The sequence below is a fragment of the Drosophila guanche genome, unplaced genomic scaffold, assembly GCF_900245975.1.
Source record: "Drosophila guanche unplaced genomic scaffold, DGUA_6, whole genome shotgun sequence".
Lineage (NCBI taxonomy): Eukaryota > Metazoa > Arthropoda > Insecta > Diptera > Drosophilidae > Drosophila > Drosophila guanche.
This window is the reverse complement of record NW_022995744.1, coordinates 12,769,779-12,787,239: the sequence shown is the minus strand read 5'-3', so window position 1 is coordinate 12,787,239 and position 17,461 is coordinate 12,769,779. Positions and strand designations below refer to the sequence as shown.

The window sequence follows — 17,461 nt, the reverse complement described above, 5'->3', positions numbered from 1 at the left end:
TGTGCTGCAGCATCGTAATGGAATACACATACACCCTTGCTTTTAATTTTGATGTAGTTATTATCTATGTATATGTACGAAGGATATTATTAATTGAATCGCTTATTATTGTAGTTTAATTTAAGCAATTATACAAGCGCATGTGTAAACGGGGACGTAATGAAATAGTAGTCAAAGCCTGGAAAGTGAAATGCTTTTAAAGTCTCATTTTTTTACAAGAACCAAGCAACTTTTTACGCTTGCATATTTTAACATTGACATATACATAAATATACAATTTGAGAACCCATACATACATAGATAAAATTTAAACCACATGTACGAACAATACAGTATGGAGATTATTCACTTGAACCTACCTACACCTTAAAGCAGCCCAGGACGTGTATCGCTAATTTTCGTAATGCACTTCTTGCGTGTATTCGTCAAAATACCTACTTACTGAAAGAATTTCAACGTTTTAGCATAAACACTGTAATGGGATATAAATAATATAATATTTGTGTTAAAAACATACAAGAAATATTACAACAAAAAAACATTATTGTATTGTAAACCACACGCGTACGAATAACCAAATAAAATGCTTAATAAAACATCCTTTTGTCTTTTATTTATACAATGGCATTCTTTCGGGGTTAGGGTAGCTTCTTAATTGAATATCCTCGAAGTCCTTGAGGTCCTTGGTGGATTCAAACGATACAGGAGTCTCTAGCTCCCACGATGACACGTAGCACGTCTGGATCGGATGAGAAATGGCTTTGAATAGCATTAAATGGCAATAAAATAGAGACAGAAATATATATAACAAGTGGGCATACTTTTGGGGGCATAGGATGCTTAACTTAAAGACAACAAATGGTCAAGATGTAGAACAATTACATTTTGAGATTTAAAAAAAACCGTCCAGTTTCATGGCAGCCAGCTCTTGATAGGATGAAGAAACATAAAAACCAGCAACCTGCTGCTGATTTATGTTCGCCTAGTACTCGGTCCGAAAATTGCCACTTAAGCTAAGAAATTTCCACAGTTGTACAACAACCATTAAACAACTAGAACAGTGGCGCCCCTAATAGTTAGCGGGACGTTCTGGAACTACGATATTTTAGTTCCAGCCGTGGCCGTCATGATCGAGGGGGCGCCACTGGTTTTTCTTTCCACAGTTGTTTGTTGTACAACAAACAATTAAACAACTAGAACAGTGGCGCCCCTAATAGTTAGCGGGAAATTCTGGAACTATGATTTTTTAGTTCCAGCCGTGGCCGTCATGATCGAGGGGGCTCCACTGGTTTTTGCCTTCAACAACTGTTGAAATTGCATCGCTCAAATGGAAATTTTCGGACCGAGTACTAGGCGAACATAAATCAGCAGCAGGTTGCTGGTTTTTATGTTTCTTCATCCTATCAAGAGCTGGCTGCTATGAAACTGGCCGGTTTTTTTTAAATCTCAAAATGTAATTGTTCTACATCTTGGCCATTTGTAGTCTGATCAGGACATGCCACAACTTTTCGTGATCAGGACAACTATCCTGATCCTTTTGCATCATTTTGGCATCAAGGACATCAAGGATTAAGGATATAATTTTTATAATATGGCCATTTCACATCCGACCAGTACGTTATATATGTCCTCGTGATCGGAAGAGTCTCCTCTATCGTTTCAATCTATTAAGGACATGCAGGACTGCAGGATATAAAGGTTGTAAGCTATTTTGTAAATCCTGAAACGTGCAACCCAAAAGTATGCTAGCCTTTTTAAAAAAGTTAAGCATCATGTGCCCCCAAAAGTATTCCCACTTTTTATATATATGTCTGTCTTTATTTTATTGCCATTTAATGCTATTCAAAGCCATTTCTAGTCCGATCAGGACCTTTTACAACTTTTCGTAATCAGGACATCATTCCTGACTGCTTACAATAAGTTTGGTATCAAGGACATTAAGGACTAAGAGTATAAAATCTATAATTCCGCCATTTCTCAGCCGATCCAGACGTGCTACGTGTCCTCGTGGGCGCTAGAGTCTCCTGTATCGCTTGAATCCGCCAAGGCCGTCCAGGACTGCAAGGATGTTCCATTTTTAAGCCATTTCGTAAGGGCATTGCATGAATATTGCAGCTTTGGTTAATTATAATTGAGAATGTAAAAAAAGTACACCATTTATTTGAGTTATTTTTATTACGATGACAATTCTCACATAGATATACCGTATCTTGTCACTTAAACTCAATATTCATTATAATTTTCACGCAATACGTATGTGCCTGTTTCGGTTCGAATTTATAATTAGATAAATTTAAGAATTTTGGAATTGCTTGGAACACAATTCATCAGTTTCAGTGGTGTATGCACACTTATATCTATGCGAAATGAAAGTAGAAAATACACATGGGAAAGGCTGTTGAATACCTAACTAAAAATCTAATTCACTCTGCCTGGTCGGCCTGTTTATGTTTTATGTTTTTGTTTTTGATTGTGGTGTACCATTAGACGGTAGTATTTTTGTTTGTTGTAAATTATAAATAAATGTATTGCAAAGTGGCGTTGAACATAACAAATGCAGCGCCGCCCGGCTTTGCTTTTGACTTAAGCCATAAATGTTTTGAACTTAAACGTCTAGGAGTCCCTAAAACATAACTACTTGCTGCATTATTCAAATCAATCTGGTTCTCGCTCTCGCTTCCCTCGATGCGCATAGGATTAAGCATAATGTGTGAAAATGTACAAGGCAAAGAGCAATACAAGTTATCTTCAAACTAAAATTAGGCAATACAAAGTTATCATCAAACTAAAATTAGGCTTTATCCATAGAGTGTGTAAAAGTAAAATGTACAATTGTTGCTATTTATATAAACAAGCTAGCGCGTTCTTCGCCCTCGCATTGCATATGCCGCATGTCATGCAGGATTGCCATAACTCTTGCTTTACCTATCCTTGAGTTGCGTATGTGTATGTTCTGTGTGTGTGTGTGTATGAATGGGTGTTGTTTCGGTATGTTCGATGTTCTCTTCTCTCTTCATATCCTATTCTGATCTTTGCATATTTACCAAAGTTTTAGTGCTACAATTCGACAGACACGCACTCTGCCCCTCTTCTTGGTCAGTGCGAAGAGCGGCAGATGCTTCCGTAGCCAAGGCCGTGAATGAAAATAATGCATCATGAACACATTTCCACATTGAAACACGTTCACAATCCTATTTACGCGTTTTCTAGTTTCAATTTTGGTTTTTCATGCTCTCACATATTCAAGTGCCATATAAATCTGATTTCGTATATGTATATAAATAGGTGTAGTCATGATTGTTGCAGTGAAGAGGGAAACGTTACGTTGCGGTGCTTACAATTAGGTGAGGTCTGCTCGTCTGCATATGACCATAGATAGTATGGTATAGTTATGATATAGCTTGTCATCCAGCTACCATCAAAATCCTTTCAAAATCAAAGTAAATATACAAAGCAAACGAGAATTAATGGGAGTCGAACTTAGCTTAAGTCAAAATGTACATGGTTGTGCGCAGTGTGCGTGAGTGTGTATGTGTTGGGTTGTGTTATGGCTGTCTGACAGAACGCAAAGTTATGACAAAAGTACACAAAATGAATGGAACATATGCAAATGTTTTGCTGAGTAGTTAACATTTAAAACCGCCTGGCTGGCTGATTGCCCGCCCATAAGTTCTTAAGCCTAAGCGTAGAGCGTGCACTCGATGTAACTCGTGGGCACAAAGCCCTCGTCCCAGCCATTGGAATCGTTAGCACGCCGCACTCGCGTCCAGCCATCACCCTGATCGATCTCAATCACCTGCAGTTCTTCGCCCTCGTTCATGGGTATACTTCCTTCGCTGGAGGCTGTTAAAAAAGAGAAACAAAAATGATGATTAGTGTGCCAATCAATGCGTCAATCATTACTCACCTTCAAAGGGATACAGGGCTCGACAAGTGCCCAGTGGCTGCAGTGGTTCCACTTCCGTCTCAAAGTAGGCATCTTCGCCGATGGCATTCTCGTTGGCGCTTCCCTGTCCAGAGCCGGGCAGAGATGTGTGCGACGTGCCCAGGCCACTCTCGGGACTTGCCGAACTGCTGGATTTCACCATGGAAAAGGCAAAATGAAACGAAATATTTGAAGAAGTTGCAATTTACACATTATTAAGTGTTGTAATGTTCGGTGTAAAGCAATCAATAATCGAAATTAAAAACAAAAATCAATCATTTTGAACTACAAATTAGAAAACAAAGCAAATTCGTATTAAAATTTTGTTTGGCTGCGGCATATTGTGGCACATTTTTGTGGGCTCTTTCTGGTTGTTATTTCTTGTAAAATGATAAACCGAAAAGAGGGAAAGGGATCGAAACCGAAACCAAGAAGTGCAATGAGCAATGTTCAGAAATGGGACGCCAAATTATAAATGCTACGATAATGTATGTAATGTGTTGTGGGTGAGATATATATATGTATAAACATTGAACGTAGACTTATGAGTGTACCCGTTATTGTTATTATTATGCCCATTTTGTATTTGCGCCACATTATCCTCAGAACCTGACCTGCTTAAGCTGCCAGCATCGTCAGGCTGGTCATCGCCCTCGTCGTGATGATCATCGGCGCTGCCATTGGAATGTCTGCAGGGGTGAACAAGATTAAGGAACAAAGATCACGATTAGTTGAACAATACATGACGGTTTATGGCACATCATTCATTCAGTCACAGCTCACCTCGATGTTCGGTGTCCGTTCTGTAATTGATTTCGATTCGCCTGCGGACTATTGTTGGCCACCTGCGCCTGATTGGCCCTCTCAAAGTAGCCCTGATACTTTTTCAGATCGATTTTCAGCTTTTCTAGCTTGTGTTCCGATTCGTTCAGTTGTCCCTCAACGGTCATGGGATTGCCCAGCGATGAGTTCGTCTCATAGACAATTTTCATCTTCATCAGGCCATCCCGGGCATTCGTCTCCTGTGCAATTTTCTGCTGCAGCTCCGCGATCTTTGCCTGAAGCTTCTTTCTTTGCTGATTCGGTGGCAGATCACTAAAGTCCTCCTTTTGTCCGTCCGCAGTTAGCGAGTTCTAATGATGAGGAAAACACACATGATTAGTTCAACGAATCAAACGACACACAGATCAGGATATAAATGGGATGAATAAACGGACATCAAGACATCCACAAGACAACAATAACAACAGCAACAATAGATAGTAGCACGCAGTGAGTAAAACAGAAGAGTTCAACATATAAAAGAAAAACAATAAAGAATAAATGCAATAAAAGTTTTACACGTAAAGGAGCTAGCCCAATGCTAGGGCCTGCTTTTGCTGTTGCTTTTTGGATGGGGAATCAATCAAAACCTGTTTCCACATCAACAGGCGGCCAATCAAACAATCAACAAAATATACGAGTATATAAATAAACTATGCAAATATAGAACACAAGAGGGAAAATAACCTCTAGATTTAATCAGGGGGAAGCATTCAATTCAAATCATGCGAAGGAATTTCTCAACGAGAGCTAATGAACATAAAATAAAACTCAAAAGATCGTAAAAAATAATCTAAATTACAATTAGAACTGATGATAATATGGATAATGTGTGAGTGTGCTAGTGGCCAAGACGGTTCTTTAAGTTTCCGACTAGTTTAATGGTGGAAAGTTTTATTTATTTTTAGAGCTCGAACCAAGAATATTGCCAATCGTTTAAAGTGAAAGTTTTTGCTCAGAGACGGCTATAATTGTTATTAATTAATGGAAAGACTAGTGGCAAGTGGCTAGTGATTGGTTAGTTGATAGCGTGGATAGAGTAGAGTGTTTTGTAATTAAGAGCAATCATATGTATGTAAATGGTAGGCTAGTTAAGGCTAAGCTTAGTTAGAACTAGTTAAGAATTAGTTGGTTTTAGGGGTTAGTTATTTAGTTTAGTTAAGGGGTAGAGCTAGAGCTGAAAGATTCATCATACCTTCATCGTGATACAGGCTTCAATTATCTGCCGTTGCTATTGGCAGCGAATTGATTTAGTATTCAAATTCATATTCAGAATTCAGATTTATTTGCAATTTGAGTGTTTTTGTGTTTTGTTTGTGTGTGTTTTGTATGAGTAAAAGCATTTTGGATTCGGCAACAAAAATAGAAATCAAGAGTTAATACAATTAATATTTTTGCAGAGTGCTGTTATCAAAGAAGCTTTCGGTTTACGGTTTTCGGTTTTCGGTTTTTTTGTTGGTGGTGCGTAGAGGGTACGGGGGACAAACAACTCAAAAGCAAAGCGTATAAAAATATTAGTAAATGAGAGACAGAAAACATGGATTGGAATGGCAAACGGGGAAGACAATCAATGTGGGAAATGGCAGGGTATGTATAGCGAGTATTTATGGCATTCAGTCTTGTGGAGTGAGTGACGAGGGATGAGACGAAACGAACACGAGGATATGCGGCCTGTAGGACTGGACTCTTGGTACTTACAGCAGAGACACAGTCAGAGGACCATGGTCCAGGTGGAAATTAAAGTGGTAAATGGTAATCGATTCGAGATAGAACGGAAAAGAGATAGAACACTGGATGAGTAAACTATAAAGAGAGAGAGAGACACACACCACACATACATAAACCATAACAGAGGCCTACGACTTGTGGATGGGACAACTTAAGAACTAAATAAATCACGAAGAAGGCTCTTGGGTGCACTGAAAGTAACGGACATGTGTGTGGGTGGGGAGAAAACTGAAAGCTCCCATCGACAGAGAGATAGAGAGACAGATCGATAGAGAGTCAGGCAGAAACGAGGTTAAAACTATGGATACAACAGCCATAAACCATAAAACCTATACGAGAATCGGCCACGGATTCCCTCACCTTGTTGCTGCCGAATATGTTGAAGATGCCGACACGTTTCTTGATCTTATTGGCACTCATCGTGCCACGCATCGTCAGGTGGTTCGACATGGAATTGCTGTAGTGATCCTGCAAGCTGTCCGGATCGAGTTTGGACAAATCCTCAAAGGGTATGTCCGTTGGGGGCGTAAAGCCCGATTGGTATCTGTGGTAAAAACAAACAAAGATTAGATATGCAATCACAAAGAAGTGAACTGATTGATGATTAAACCTTTCTATGACTTTGAATGAATCCTCCTTCTCGTTGATGGATTCTCCAGCCTTGACGATGCCCTCCATGCAGCGGGCAATGATGGGTGCCACCGAGGACTCTACTTCCGCTGCTCCAATGATGAACTCGCGTATGCCACGGGTGCGCTTCTCGTCCAGCTCCTGCAGTCGACTCAAGACGGCGGGCAGCAGGATGCTGAAGTGCTGTTGCTGCAGATTGTTCGTCTTTTGCAGCTGATTGGCGTACTCGTTCTTGGCATCGTCCGACTGCTGGATCTTCGATGTCATGATGGTCTTGTAACGCTCCACCTCGGCACGACTCAGATTGAGATCCATGTCGGCCTTCTTGTAGTTTTCGACAGCCTTCTCCGAGTCCCTGTACGCCTTCTCGTAGTTCCGCTTGGCCCGCTCCAGCGATGAGAGCTGTGTGGAGAGGTTCTGTTGCAGCATTGCACCATCGCTAAGGCATTTCTGAGGGGAAAAATGTGAGCTATAATCTGGGCATTTCAGGGCATAATATTTCATTCAACACTCACCTTGCGATCATCGCGCAGCGTTTTGGAGAGCAGCGTCACACCCTGTATGATCTGTAGCTGCAGGGACTCGGACACAACTTCGCGCTGTCCCGCCAGATCGCCCACTTCCTTGAGCAGATTGCGAAACGCTTGCATCGATGTAAATCTGAAATAAGGAGAGCACATGTGAGTATCAGTTCATAGCTCAGAGCCCTGCCCACGGCATTTAGCGCCTCTGGCAAAGCTACTCTTCAGGCCAGTCCATTGCCGGGTAGCAATTTATGGAGCTCTCAGATTGACAGAGTTGGACACGCGCTTTGTGACGCGCCATGGCACGCCCACGCCCCTGCCGTGTGTGTCTGTTTCTGTCTCTCTGTTCGCTGGTCTGTCTGTCTGTCAGCGCTGTGGCACTCTCTATATATGGCGGTGAGGATAGGTTTATGAATTTTACAACTGAATAAGGCACAAGCGCTTGGCATTTCATTACCAAAGTCAGCTTCAACTTGGCTATGGCTTCATTGTCATGTTACACACATGCCACGCAGAGCAGAGCCAAACATCCAAGCAGATCCATTTGCGGGTCATGATGTCAGTTATTCGAATTTGCCATTTGCATGGCATGTAATAAACAACTTGAATTCTCAGACCACACACACGCCACATGGGTATGAATGAATGGGAATCTGTTCCCTCCGACAAGCACAATTAGAGCAGCCTGAGAGATCCGACTTAGCTCCACAAAATCCATTAAAAAATGCAACAAATTGTCGATAATTTCCCATGACATTTAACAAACATTAAGCTTAATATACTTATAGTTTGGTGCTTACTCATTGTCCTCCTCCTCCTTCTTTTTGGGCTGGTAATTTTTCACTAAGCGCCTGCAATGAAAAAAGGAAAATCAAAATCAAAATCAAAATCATGGCATTAGTGAAACTTTGTTTATGCAAAAAGAGAGAAAGATAAGTACAAAATATAATAGCAAAGGTAAGTAGTGGAAGACTAGGAGCATTTGCATTAAACACGAGACTTTTCATCGCGCACGCAAGAGCTGGAGCCAGAGATTTCACTCTACGCTCCGCATATTAATAGAGATTTTCCACCCATTTTCCACTGTGGGTCTGCTGCTGTCTGCTTTGTGGTCTAGTTGGTAGATGATCGCAGTACATTGTGGATAGTGCTGGGAAACCCACAGACTGATATACAGATATATGAAGCGCCAGAGCTTCAGCCACAACTGGAGTTTTAGAGACGCGTAATGATAAAGTCATTAAAACGCCGTCAAGACGGTAGCTGCCAGCGATATCAAACAGGGGCCACAGTTCACTCCCAGCCAGCAGAGAGCTCCGGTAGCAGTGGCGGTGGCGGCGGTGGCAGTCATCAAGCCAACTCATTGGGGGAACTGTGGGAACTGCCAGACAGGGGACAGACAGACAGACAGGCAGACAGACAGTGGGAAACCGATAGCAGCCTCAGTCTTGTGGTCTCCCCAACACCTTGACAACGTCAGCGACTCTGGGCAATATAATCTTTGCTTAAATTAAACAATTATGAAGACCCACGCCAACACCGTTTCTTCGTTCGTTGGGCAATTGTCAGAGTGGGGCTTGTCAGAGTCCGAGTAACTCAAGCCTAATCACATTAAGTCCCCCCACATGTCCATGGGGGCCCGCAGTGGGAGGGGTGAGTTGGGTGACGCTCCCTGACGGTGTGGCAGTTTGCGTCGCGTGTCAATTGCGTGGGGCAGGTCGTGGTCAGATCATGTTGGCTTCACTTTCCGAGGGTGTCACTCAATTGTGCAATTTAGAGCCGACCCAAGGGGTTGGTCCCACCATTCCTGATGGCCTAATGGAAGTCTGATGGAGGTGCGGCTTTCGAATATTCTTTTTTCTTTTCCTTCCATAAAAATGACTCGTATATCGTATGAACTTCAATTGAAATGCGACGCTAGTAAACGGAACACACGTTCAAACAATGAACACAATTAGCTTTTAGATATTTACGATTATTTTTATGCTTCTCTCTCTCTCTTCGTTCTACGAAGGTCTCACGGAGAGAGACAAAGGCAAAGAGACACGTTTTAAGCCTCAAGAAAATTGATTTCAGGAACGAAACTCGTGTATCGTGTGCCCCATGCCGTGGACACTGCAATCACTTCCACAAGTGCCACCGAGTGGGCGACCTTGTGCTTATTCGTATGACGCGACTGCACGACGCTTTTTTTTTGTTTCTTTTACGATTTTTACATTAATGAGAACTCCATAAGGCCCCAGAGAGAGAGACCCCAGACCCCAGAGCCAGAGAGATATTTGGAATTTGGTAAGATGTTTGACAAGCAGCTGCATGCCACAAATGGGTGAGGCCTCCACGTACACAAAAAACTAAATACAAAATATTTATGTTTAATTGGCTATTTGTTGGGGCCATAAATGGAGCCGCCGCCTGACGCCTTAGCCTTAGAGACTTGTAAATAATACCCACAAATTTGGGTTTTATTTTAAAGATTTTCAATATAAATTCTAATATTTGAATGGCTTAAAACTCACCTTAGTTTGCCGGCATATTCCGTTTCTATGGCCACGCGATCACGCAGAAAATTGGCATACTTGTCCAGCGCATCGATGCCTCTGTTTGTGTGTATCGCTAGATTATCATTTTGATCCTGCAAATAGAAATGGACACATGGTATGGATTAGAGAACAGTCGATCAGAAATATCTCAAGTGGAAGAGTGGGGCATGAAATAAGTGAAATAAGTGGGATTTAATGCCTTTTGACATTGAGCCAACGAAATTAATCGAAATATTTTAATTACTTAAAAAAGAAACTGCGTAGTAAGCAGCAAATGGATTTTATGGATAAAGATCGGCCAATATCTGTATATGATGATGGAGAGTGATGGGAGCGAGAGATGACGCGGTCAGCATAGAATTTGCCATTCATTTTGTTGTTGCTGAGAGCGCAAAAGCAGGAGAGAGAAATGAAGTAACAGCGAAAGAGTGTGTGTTGCGTGAGAGAAGCAAAGCGCCTAGACCAAATGCAGATCAAGAGATAAGACAATTGAGACGCAGCGCTGCGCATGCACACAGAATATGCAAACAAAATACGCAAAGAACAAGGGAGAAAGGCAATCGAAAGAACGGTTGTTGTTGTTGTTGTTGTTGCTGAGAGAGCGAAGGCATTACGTGCGTGTCTGTGCCTGTGCATGGTGCATGGTGAATGGAAACACTTCACTTCAGAGAGAGAGAGAGGGAGAGAGAGGGGAGCACTAAAAGTCGATCCATTAACTCATTAGCCATAAAGAGCGGCGATATGGTTGACAATTTGAAGTGATTTGGTTTTAAATTAGCGTCTGGGCCATTCGTTAGTAGATCGTTAGTGTTTACCGCTGACACAAATATGGGCAGCAGCCACTTCCTCCTCAGCGGGAAACAAAAAAAAGTTATGATATAATATATCTCTAGTCTCTCTGCCTCTGCCTCTACCTGTAACTGTCTTTTGTTGGAAATTTGCAACACTTTTCAATACCGTTTGTCAATACAACAGCCTCACAACAATACAAACAAACTACTCTGCGCTGCGCTGCGCTCCACTTTTGATTTTATTTTCGCACGCAGCAAAAGCAAATACAACGACAACAAAAATAGTGGCAAAGAAACAAACATCAAAAGAGGCTGCCGTGTGTGGCCGAGTTAGCTGCCAATCACGCCCCCAAACGCAATCATCGATGGATGGCAGTGGCAGACAGCAGACAGCAGACAGCACAGAGCAGATTTGAATGTTAAGTAAACCGTCCTCCTCCTCCGTCACATGCATAGAAAAGCCATAGAAGAGTTTGCCAATTTGCATGTGAAGTTCAGGTAGAGAGCGAGACAAAAGTCACTGTACCCTGGACGACCCTCCGTCTCATCCATCGCCTCCGCCTCCGCCCCCGCACCGCTTCCTCCTCCACATCGTCTGTCAAAAAATTAACATCAATTACATAATGAAACCCAGTTCCGAGCCACAATTCGGTTGCGGCTTAAATGAGCGTTAAATTGTTGTTGAAAATGTACGTTTTCTGTTTTTTGGTTATTTTTGCGCTTCTTCCGTGGCATTGCAAAATTTCTATATGTACGTAATTTGGTTTCAATGTTTTATGCGAAGCGATTATATTAATTTCTGTGCTGCGGCTGCTCCTCCGCTGCTTTACCGACGTGAACAAGGTTGCAGCAGTGAAATTTGGCAACGTTGTCCCAGGCATTCGATTTTTACTCAGTTTTTGTCAATGATCGTGAAATTAATTAAACATTAAAACAATTTCATTTCAAATGCGTTTGTAGAATTTCAGTTGATTGATTTTTTTTTAATTCGCTTTCATGTCGTGGCATTGCGTCACACCCCACAGCGGGGAGCGGGATGGACGGGGTAAAACTTTCACCCGCCCCAAGGTGCGGCACCACAGATGGAAAAGCATTTTTGTTTGTGTGTTGCAGAGTGTCAATAGAGAGAGGATTGCAGCAGCAGCACCAGCTGGAGGAGGGCGTTGGCTATAAGATCATGTGGGTGTGCAGTCCTGCAACTTGGTCCATAAACATCCATCCAATCTGTCACTTGCCGCTGGCCTAAACCCATTTCTTGCTTGCATAATCGAATGGCATACGTTCCTTGCAGCGACAACAGAGGCAGAGTGGCTTGCCTTTCCATCCAACTCGGTTCAAATCAAATTAATTTACTTTTCACATCGACTGTTGGCTGCGCTTGCGCAATATCCTCGCCGCTAGTGGGAAAATGCAGTGTGTGTTTTCCAATCAATGTGTGCTGTGTGCTGTGTGCTGTGCATTGTGTGTGCTAGTTTTTTCAAGTTGTCTGATTAAATGGAATGGCAAATTGTTTGCCGTTTGTCTGCGTCCGCCATTCAGCAGCCATTAGCGCCATTGATTTATATAAATAGTTTATACAGATTTAAAATGCTGCAAAATGCATTGATTAAGATAATAGTTATGCTGTTGTTTCCCCTGCCAATCGATTGGTTATGAGGTGAGAAAGGAATGCTGGGCTCCATTTGTTGATTAGAATGGATTCCAATTCCCAATTATGCTGCCCGGCTGTCGCTCATTCCAAATCATTGCCCACCAAATGCGACGACGACTGAGACGACTGAGACATTGATGGACGGACACTCGACAACTCTCGAAGGTTATTTTTGCCAATCGGATCGCATTCCGCTGACCTTGACCGCTTCGAGAGATCAGATCACAAAGCGAACGAGCGAATGATTGGATCTGGGCATATAAGGAATGAAATAAAAAACCGAATTGAGGCAGACACTAAGTACGAGCGATACGAGCGAGCATGAGTGCGTGGTGTGTGTGTGTGTGGCATGTGGCAAGGGCTTGAGAGATCGTGAAGTTTGCAGAGCAGAGTAGGAGTAAGAGCCACAAACATGTGGCACTTGAGGAGGGTCTTTCGATCAGGTTAATGACTCGCCAAAGACGACAAATATTTCTGAAAACTGGCATTTAAATAATATTTATTTGCAGACGCTGCCGCTGCCGCTGCCGCAGCCACAGAGATTAATGTGGCAATTTCCAAAAAAGCTAGCCATAATGAAGAGTCTCCCAACTAACAAGCTGGCCAATAAATCATGGCGAAAGTTTGCTCACACCAGCAGCACGGGCATTGAGGCATCATCTGGCGGGGGCATCAGATGTCACAAAAGTTTATTAGCAGAAAAGAAAGAGACACACGCAGAAATATCCAATCCCGATTCCAGTCAGGATGGATGGATGGATGGACTTTCACTGGAAGACACACCACTTAGCCGTCAGTCAAATGCAATCAACAAAATGTAATAGGCAGCAATCATAAGAATCGCGAAAACATATACAAAAAAACATGGAAAAACAAATGACAATAAAAATCAATAAAGAAATTAACAAATTGCTGGAGGAGGAGAAAAAACTGAAAAAGTGTTAAATTCGATTGAAGATTGTCATCGTGATTGTCGATTGCTGTTGAGGTTTGTTTTCTTTATTGAAGGGACCGGCAATCAATGCCGGAATGCGTGGCAGAATGTGTGGCAGAGTGTGGAATGCTGGCAGCACCCATTGGCTCAGGGCACGGACACGGGCACTGTTCAGTGGGTCAAGATTGAACACTGATCCGATTGATTAAACGCATTTGTTCATTCCATTCCATTCGATTGCATTGCATTGTTTCTTTTGTGGGTTTTCCATTTAATTGAATCTTGTATTGGATTCGTTTCGATTCGTTTTCATGGGCTCGTGACATTCGATCAACGAAGAATCCAAAGGGAAAGTAGAACGGGGACGGGCCTGGGCCTTCTCTCTTAATGAAGTAAATGCTGTCAGCACTGTGTGTGATAATCAATCGTGTAAATATTGAATGATTGATCGTATTGACTCTTGAAGGAAAGTTTCGTGGGGTTATTTGCAAGTATTTACACCACAGAAAAGCTTACAGTTTTCTATAACAATCCTTCATGTATCTAATCGAAAAGTGCAACCGCATTAGGGATTCCGTATCGATGATGGTTGGGCTGTTGCACAATCGCTGGTTGCCACAGGAGGGAAATCTGCAATCTGTGGTGCCCTGTCAATGGTCTTTATGTAATGACTACCTCATGGAACTTCAACTGTAACTGCAACTGCAACTGTAACTCTTGGCTGTTGGGGCAAACTGCAACTCCCGAAGAGGGTGTCAATTGAAGCAGAAAGCGTTGACGTCTGTCTGGCACAGCCCCTGGCAGCGATCGGTGGCACAATATGGATTCCTGTTTGCATTACAATTGCGAACTGTCCGTCTGGCTGTCTGTGTGTCTGTCTACCTGCCCCCCGGAGGAGAGCACTCGACCAGAAACGTTGGCTTCCTTTTGGCTTTGGCTTTTATTTTGTGTTTTTTTCTGGGTTTTTGGTATTCAATGATTAGGTGAGAGACCCAGTTTGAACGACCGACTAACCGACGAGAGCTACAAAGCTGCTGAGAGCCAACGGCTGTAACTGGGTAACAGGTGCACTGTGCACGGTGCACGGTGCACTGAAGGCGGGGTGGTTGTGGCTGGTGCTGGGGCAACGATTTTGTTACCACTCGGGAGTGGGTTTGTGGCTTTGTGTGGTTTGTTTTCGAAGCCATAGGCAATTGGGGTGGTGGCTTAGACAGCGGCTCAGCAGAGCGTTTACACTGGAAAAAGTTGCACTTAAAAATAGTTTTATGAATACGTTTTAGGGATTTCTTTCCCTCTGGCTAGCCATGAAAATCATTCCCTGCCTCTCTGCATTCACTTTCCTTATGGGTAATTCATGTTTATTCATGGAATGCTTGTTTTGTGAGCACATTCCTGTCCTAATGAATCTTGCTCATGGCAAGAGAGTCTCCTTTTATGAAATTCCATTGCATATTTGTGGCAGTGCATGTTGCACTTCTAGAGGGAAACGGGGGTGCAACAGCTCCTCCTCCTCTCTCTCTCTCTCTCTCTCTCACAGTGGAAGTCAAGCAGCACGCGTTTTTTTATCTGCAACGGACGTGGCACGCAAACAAGAACAGCAGCAACAGCCACAGCGTAATGCAGCTGATAAGCAGTCCAGCCGGGTAGAGAAATGCAGTGTGGAAGCAGTGGAAAACATGCACACACACACACACACATGGATGAAAAACTTATGGACATGACTGTATCGACAGTGCCCGGCATGACGCTTTTGTTGCTGCTGTTGCTGCTGCACCCATTTGACATTTGGATGATGACAATGTTCGATGGTCGGGGCCCTTGGGCTGACGCAAATTGACATTGCCCCGCGCTTGTTTGCTTGCAACATGCAACCCGTAACAGTGCCAGAGCATGCATGTAGCTTCCGCTGTGCCACAGCCCCCTTGGGTGTCTGTGTGTGTGCCTTGTTTTTTGCATGACAACGTTTTGGCGGCGCCTTTGTTTGTGTTTGATCTATGACGGAGAATGTCATCCTCCCAGCATGATGAAGAGCAGAAATTTAAGTGCAAGCTCGTACTTGTAACTGTAAATGTGTTGCTCCCCACCCTCTCCTTCTACCTTTTACAGTACATTGACCCTTCCACATGCTAAATCATTCGTCCAACTGTCATTCTACATTTGGGGCACCCTCAACCTTTCCACACTCATTCCAAGAGACTGCTTTACATGCAATTTCCACAGCTCTTCCAAACATGGAAATTGTTTTCAGCAACAATTCCATTTGATTTGCTGCAGAAACCTCAAAGGGAAAAGCCAAATGGAAGACAATGGCTCGAGGAAAAGCGGAGCCTAAGTAGCCACTCCTGACCTGTTTTCCCCTGCCCTTCCCTTTCCCCCTCGTGGCTATTTTTGTAAGCAGCTTGTTGCTGCTTTTCTCAGTTAATTTGCTGTAACGATTTTCCGCCTCATTGCTGACTCCCACTCTCATTCGCTTCTCTGAATCTATATTTACATGTTTTCTCCGCCATTTCTCTTCTTTATCACTCACTTTGCCTTTGCACCGCAAATCGCTATTGACACAGCAAGGGAGAGACGAGATACCAAAATTAGCACATTAACCCATGGGCGCCATCGGCTGTGGCTTTTCCTGTGGCTTTATTGATTAAATAACTTTTCTAGTTTCTAGTTGTTTGTACTTGTAAATCGATAAACAAAGGGCTTAAAGTGGGTCAAACATCATCAAAAGTAGATTTTCCCTTTTCCCCACTGTGCATCCAATTAGATCAAAGTACAGAAGGGGCGGGACTGTAAATAAAACACTTTCGATTCATGGAATACAAGTCGGATATGGTAGATACCTAAAGCAATAATCGTGTGTCTGTATAATCAGCTAACAAATTGCCGTCAAGCTTCAGAAACTTGATAATTACACATGTAAATATGCAATCATGCAAAAGAATGAATAAATTAATAAATCACAGCCACTGACTGACTGGTGGCAATGCATTTTCACAGTTACATTACACAGAATGTGGAAAATCAACAGCGCAACAGCACAACAGCACAACAGTGAAACGAGAACCGAGAACCATGGCTGGAGGGAAGCTGTGTGATCTTGGCCAGAAGCTCACGATTATGTACGTAGATGGATACAGGCATGATAATGCCGCACTTGGCGGTATTGGTGCGGCGGCATACAACAGGAAGCATAAAACATGAGGCCAAAAAAAAGAAGAGATGTACATTTTTTTTGCTGTCTAGTTAGCGTGTGTGAAACCGTTAGCATAGAGTCACCGCAAAGTTGTAATCATAAAAATAGTTGAGCAACATCTCGTGTTGGTTTGAACTTTAGCTTTCAACGCAGCAGCAGCGGCGGCTAAGAGTAGAAGCAGCGGTTCCAACAGCAGCAGCAGCAGAAGCCAGAAGAGAAACAGAAGCAAGAGAAGCAAGAGAAGCAGAAAGAGAGGCAACCGACCGCATATGGGAAAGCAGTGAGGACAGCAGACAGCGGCAAGCAGTAGGCAGCCGTAAGCAAGGCACGCAGCAAGCAGTAGCCCAACACAGTAAGCGGCCGCCCCGTATCCCCCACCGGCAAACAGCAAGAAGCAGCAGCAAGACGTACTCCATAAACAGCGGTTGGTCCAGCATGTGGAGTTCTCCAAGAGATCATTAGAGTTGGACGCTGCCCTACAGCCACAAATTCTTCACGAAGTTTTTGGTTATTTAACAAACATTCTTCACTTTGAAACTCTTCTAACTCTACTCTAACGAAGAGTGCTTGAGGCAATCTACAAGCAAATATATAAATAAACTATTCAACATTGAGTTATGCTAAGTATCAATAAATTGTCAGCTAAGAGTATTAACTAATTTGAACGTAAAGAGTCTTATAACCGTCACAGAATCACTTGCCAATCTATCCATAAATATTGTTTAC

The 17,461-nt window shown here is 42.8% G+C and overlaps 1 protein-coding gene across 10 annotated transcripts in view; it reads right to left on the bottom strand.

The window, feature by feature from the left end:
- Positions 1 to 2,274: 2,274 nt before the first annotated feature.
- The window catches only part of LOC117579326 (formin-binding protein 1-like), a 32,289-nt gene continuing 17,102 nt past the window's right edge, over positions 2,275 to 17,461 (bottom strand). For 2 of the 10 annotated variants that reach the window (XM_034265147.1, XM_034265141.1), the window contains exons 3-12: positions 10,146 to 10,261; positions 8,430 to 8,480; positions 7,621 to 7,765; positions 7,086 to 7,555; positions 6,836 to 7,019; positions 5,943 to 5,978; positions 4,709 to 5,058; positions 4,480 to 4,614; positions 3,908 to 4,074; positions 2,275 to 3,843 (exon numbers count right to left, since the gene is read on the bottom strand). In XM_034265147.1, coding sequence (XP_034121038.1) covers positions 3,680 to 3,843; positions 3,908 to 4,074; positions 4,480 to 4,614; positions 4,709 to 5,058; positions 5,943 to 5,978; positions 6,836 to 7,019; positions 7,086 to 7,555; positions 7,621 to 7,765; positions 8,430 to 8,480; positions 10,146 to 10,261 — 1,818 coding nt within the window. In that variant the 3' untranslated portion in view covers positions 2,275 to 3,679. The remainder of the gene's footprint in view (positions 3,844 to 3,907; positions 4,075 to 4,479; positions 4,615 to 4,708; positions 5,059 to 5,942; positions 5,979 to 6,835; positions 7,020 to 7,085; positions 7,556 to 7,620; positions 7,766 to 8,429; positions 8,481 to 10,145; positions 10,262 to 17,461) is intronic. The other 8 variants (XM_034265144.1, XM_034265143.1, XM_034265145.1 and 5 more) reach the window with 7 other exon arrangements.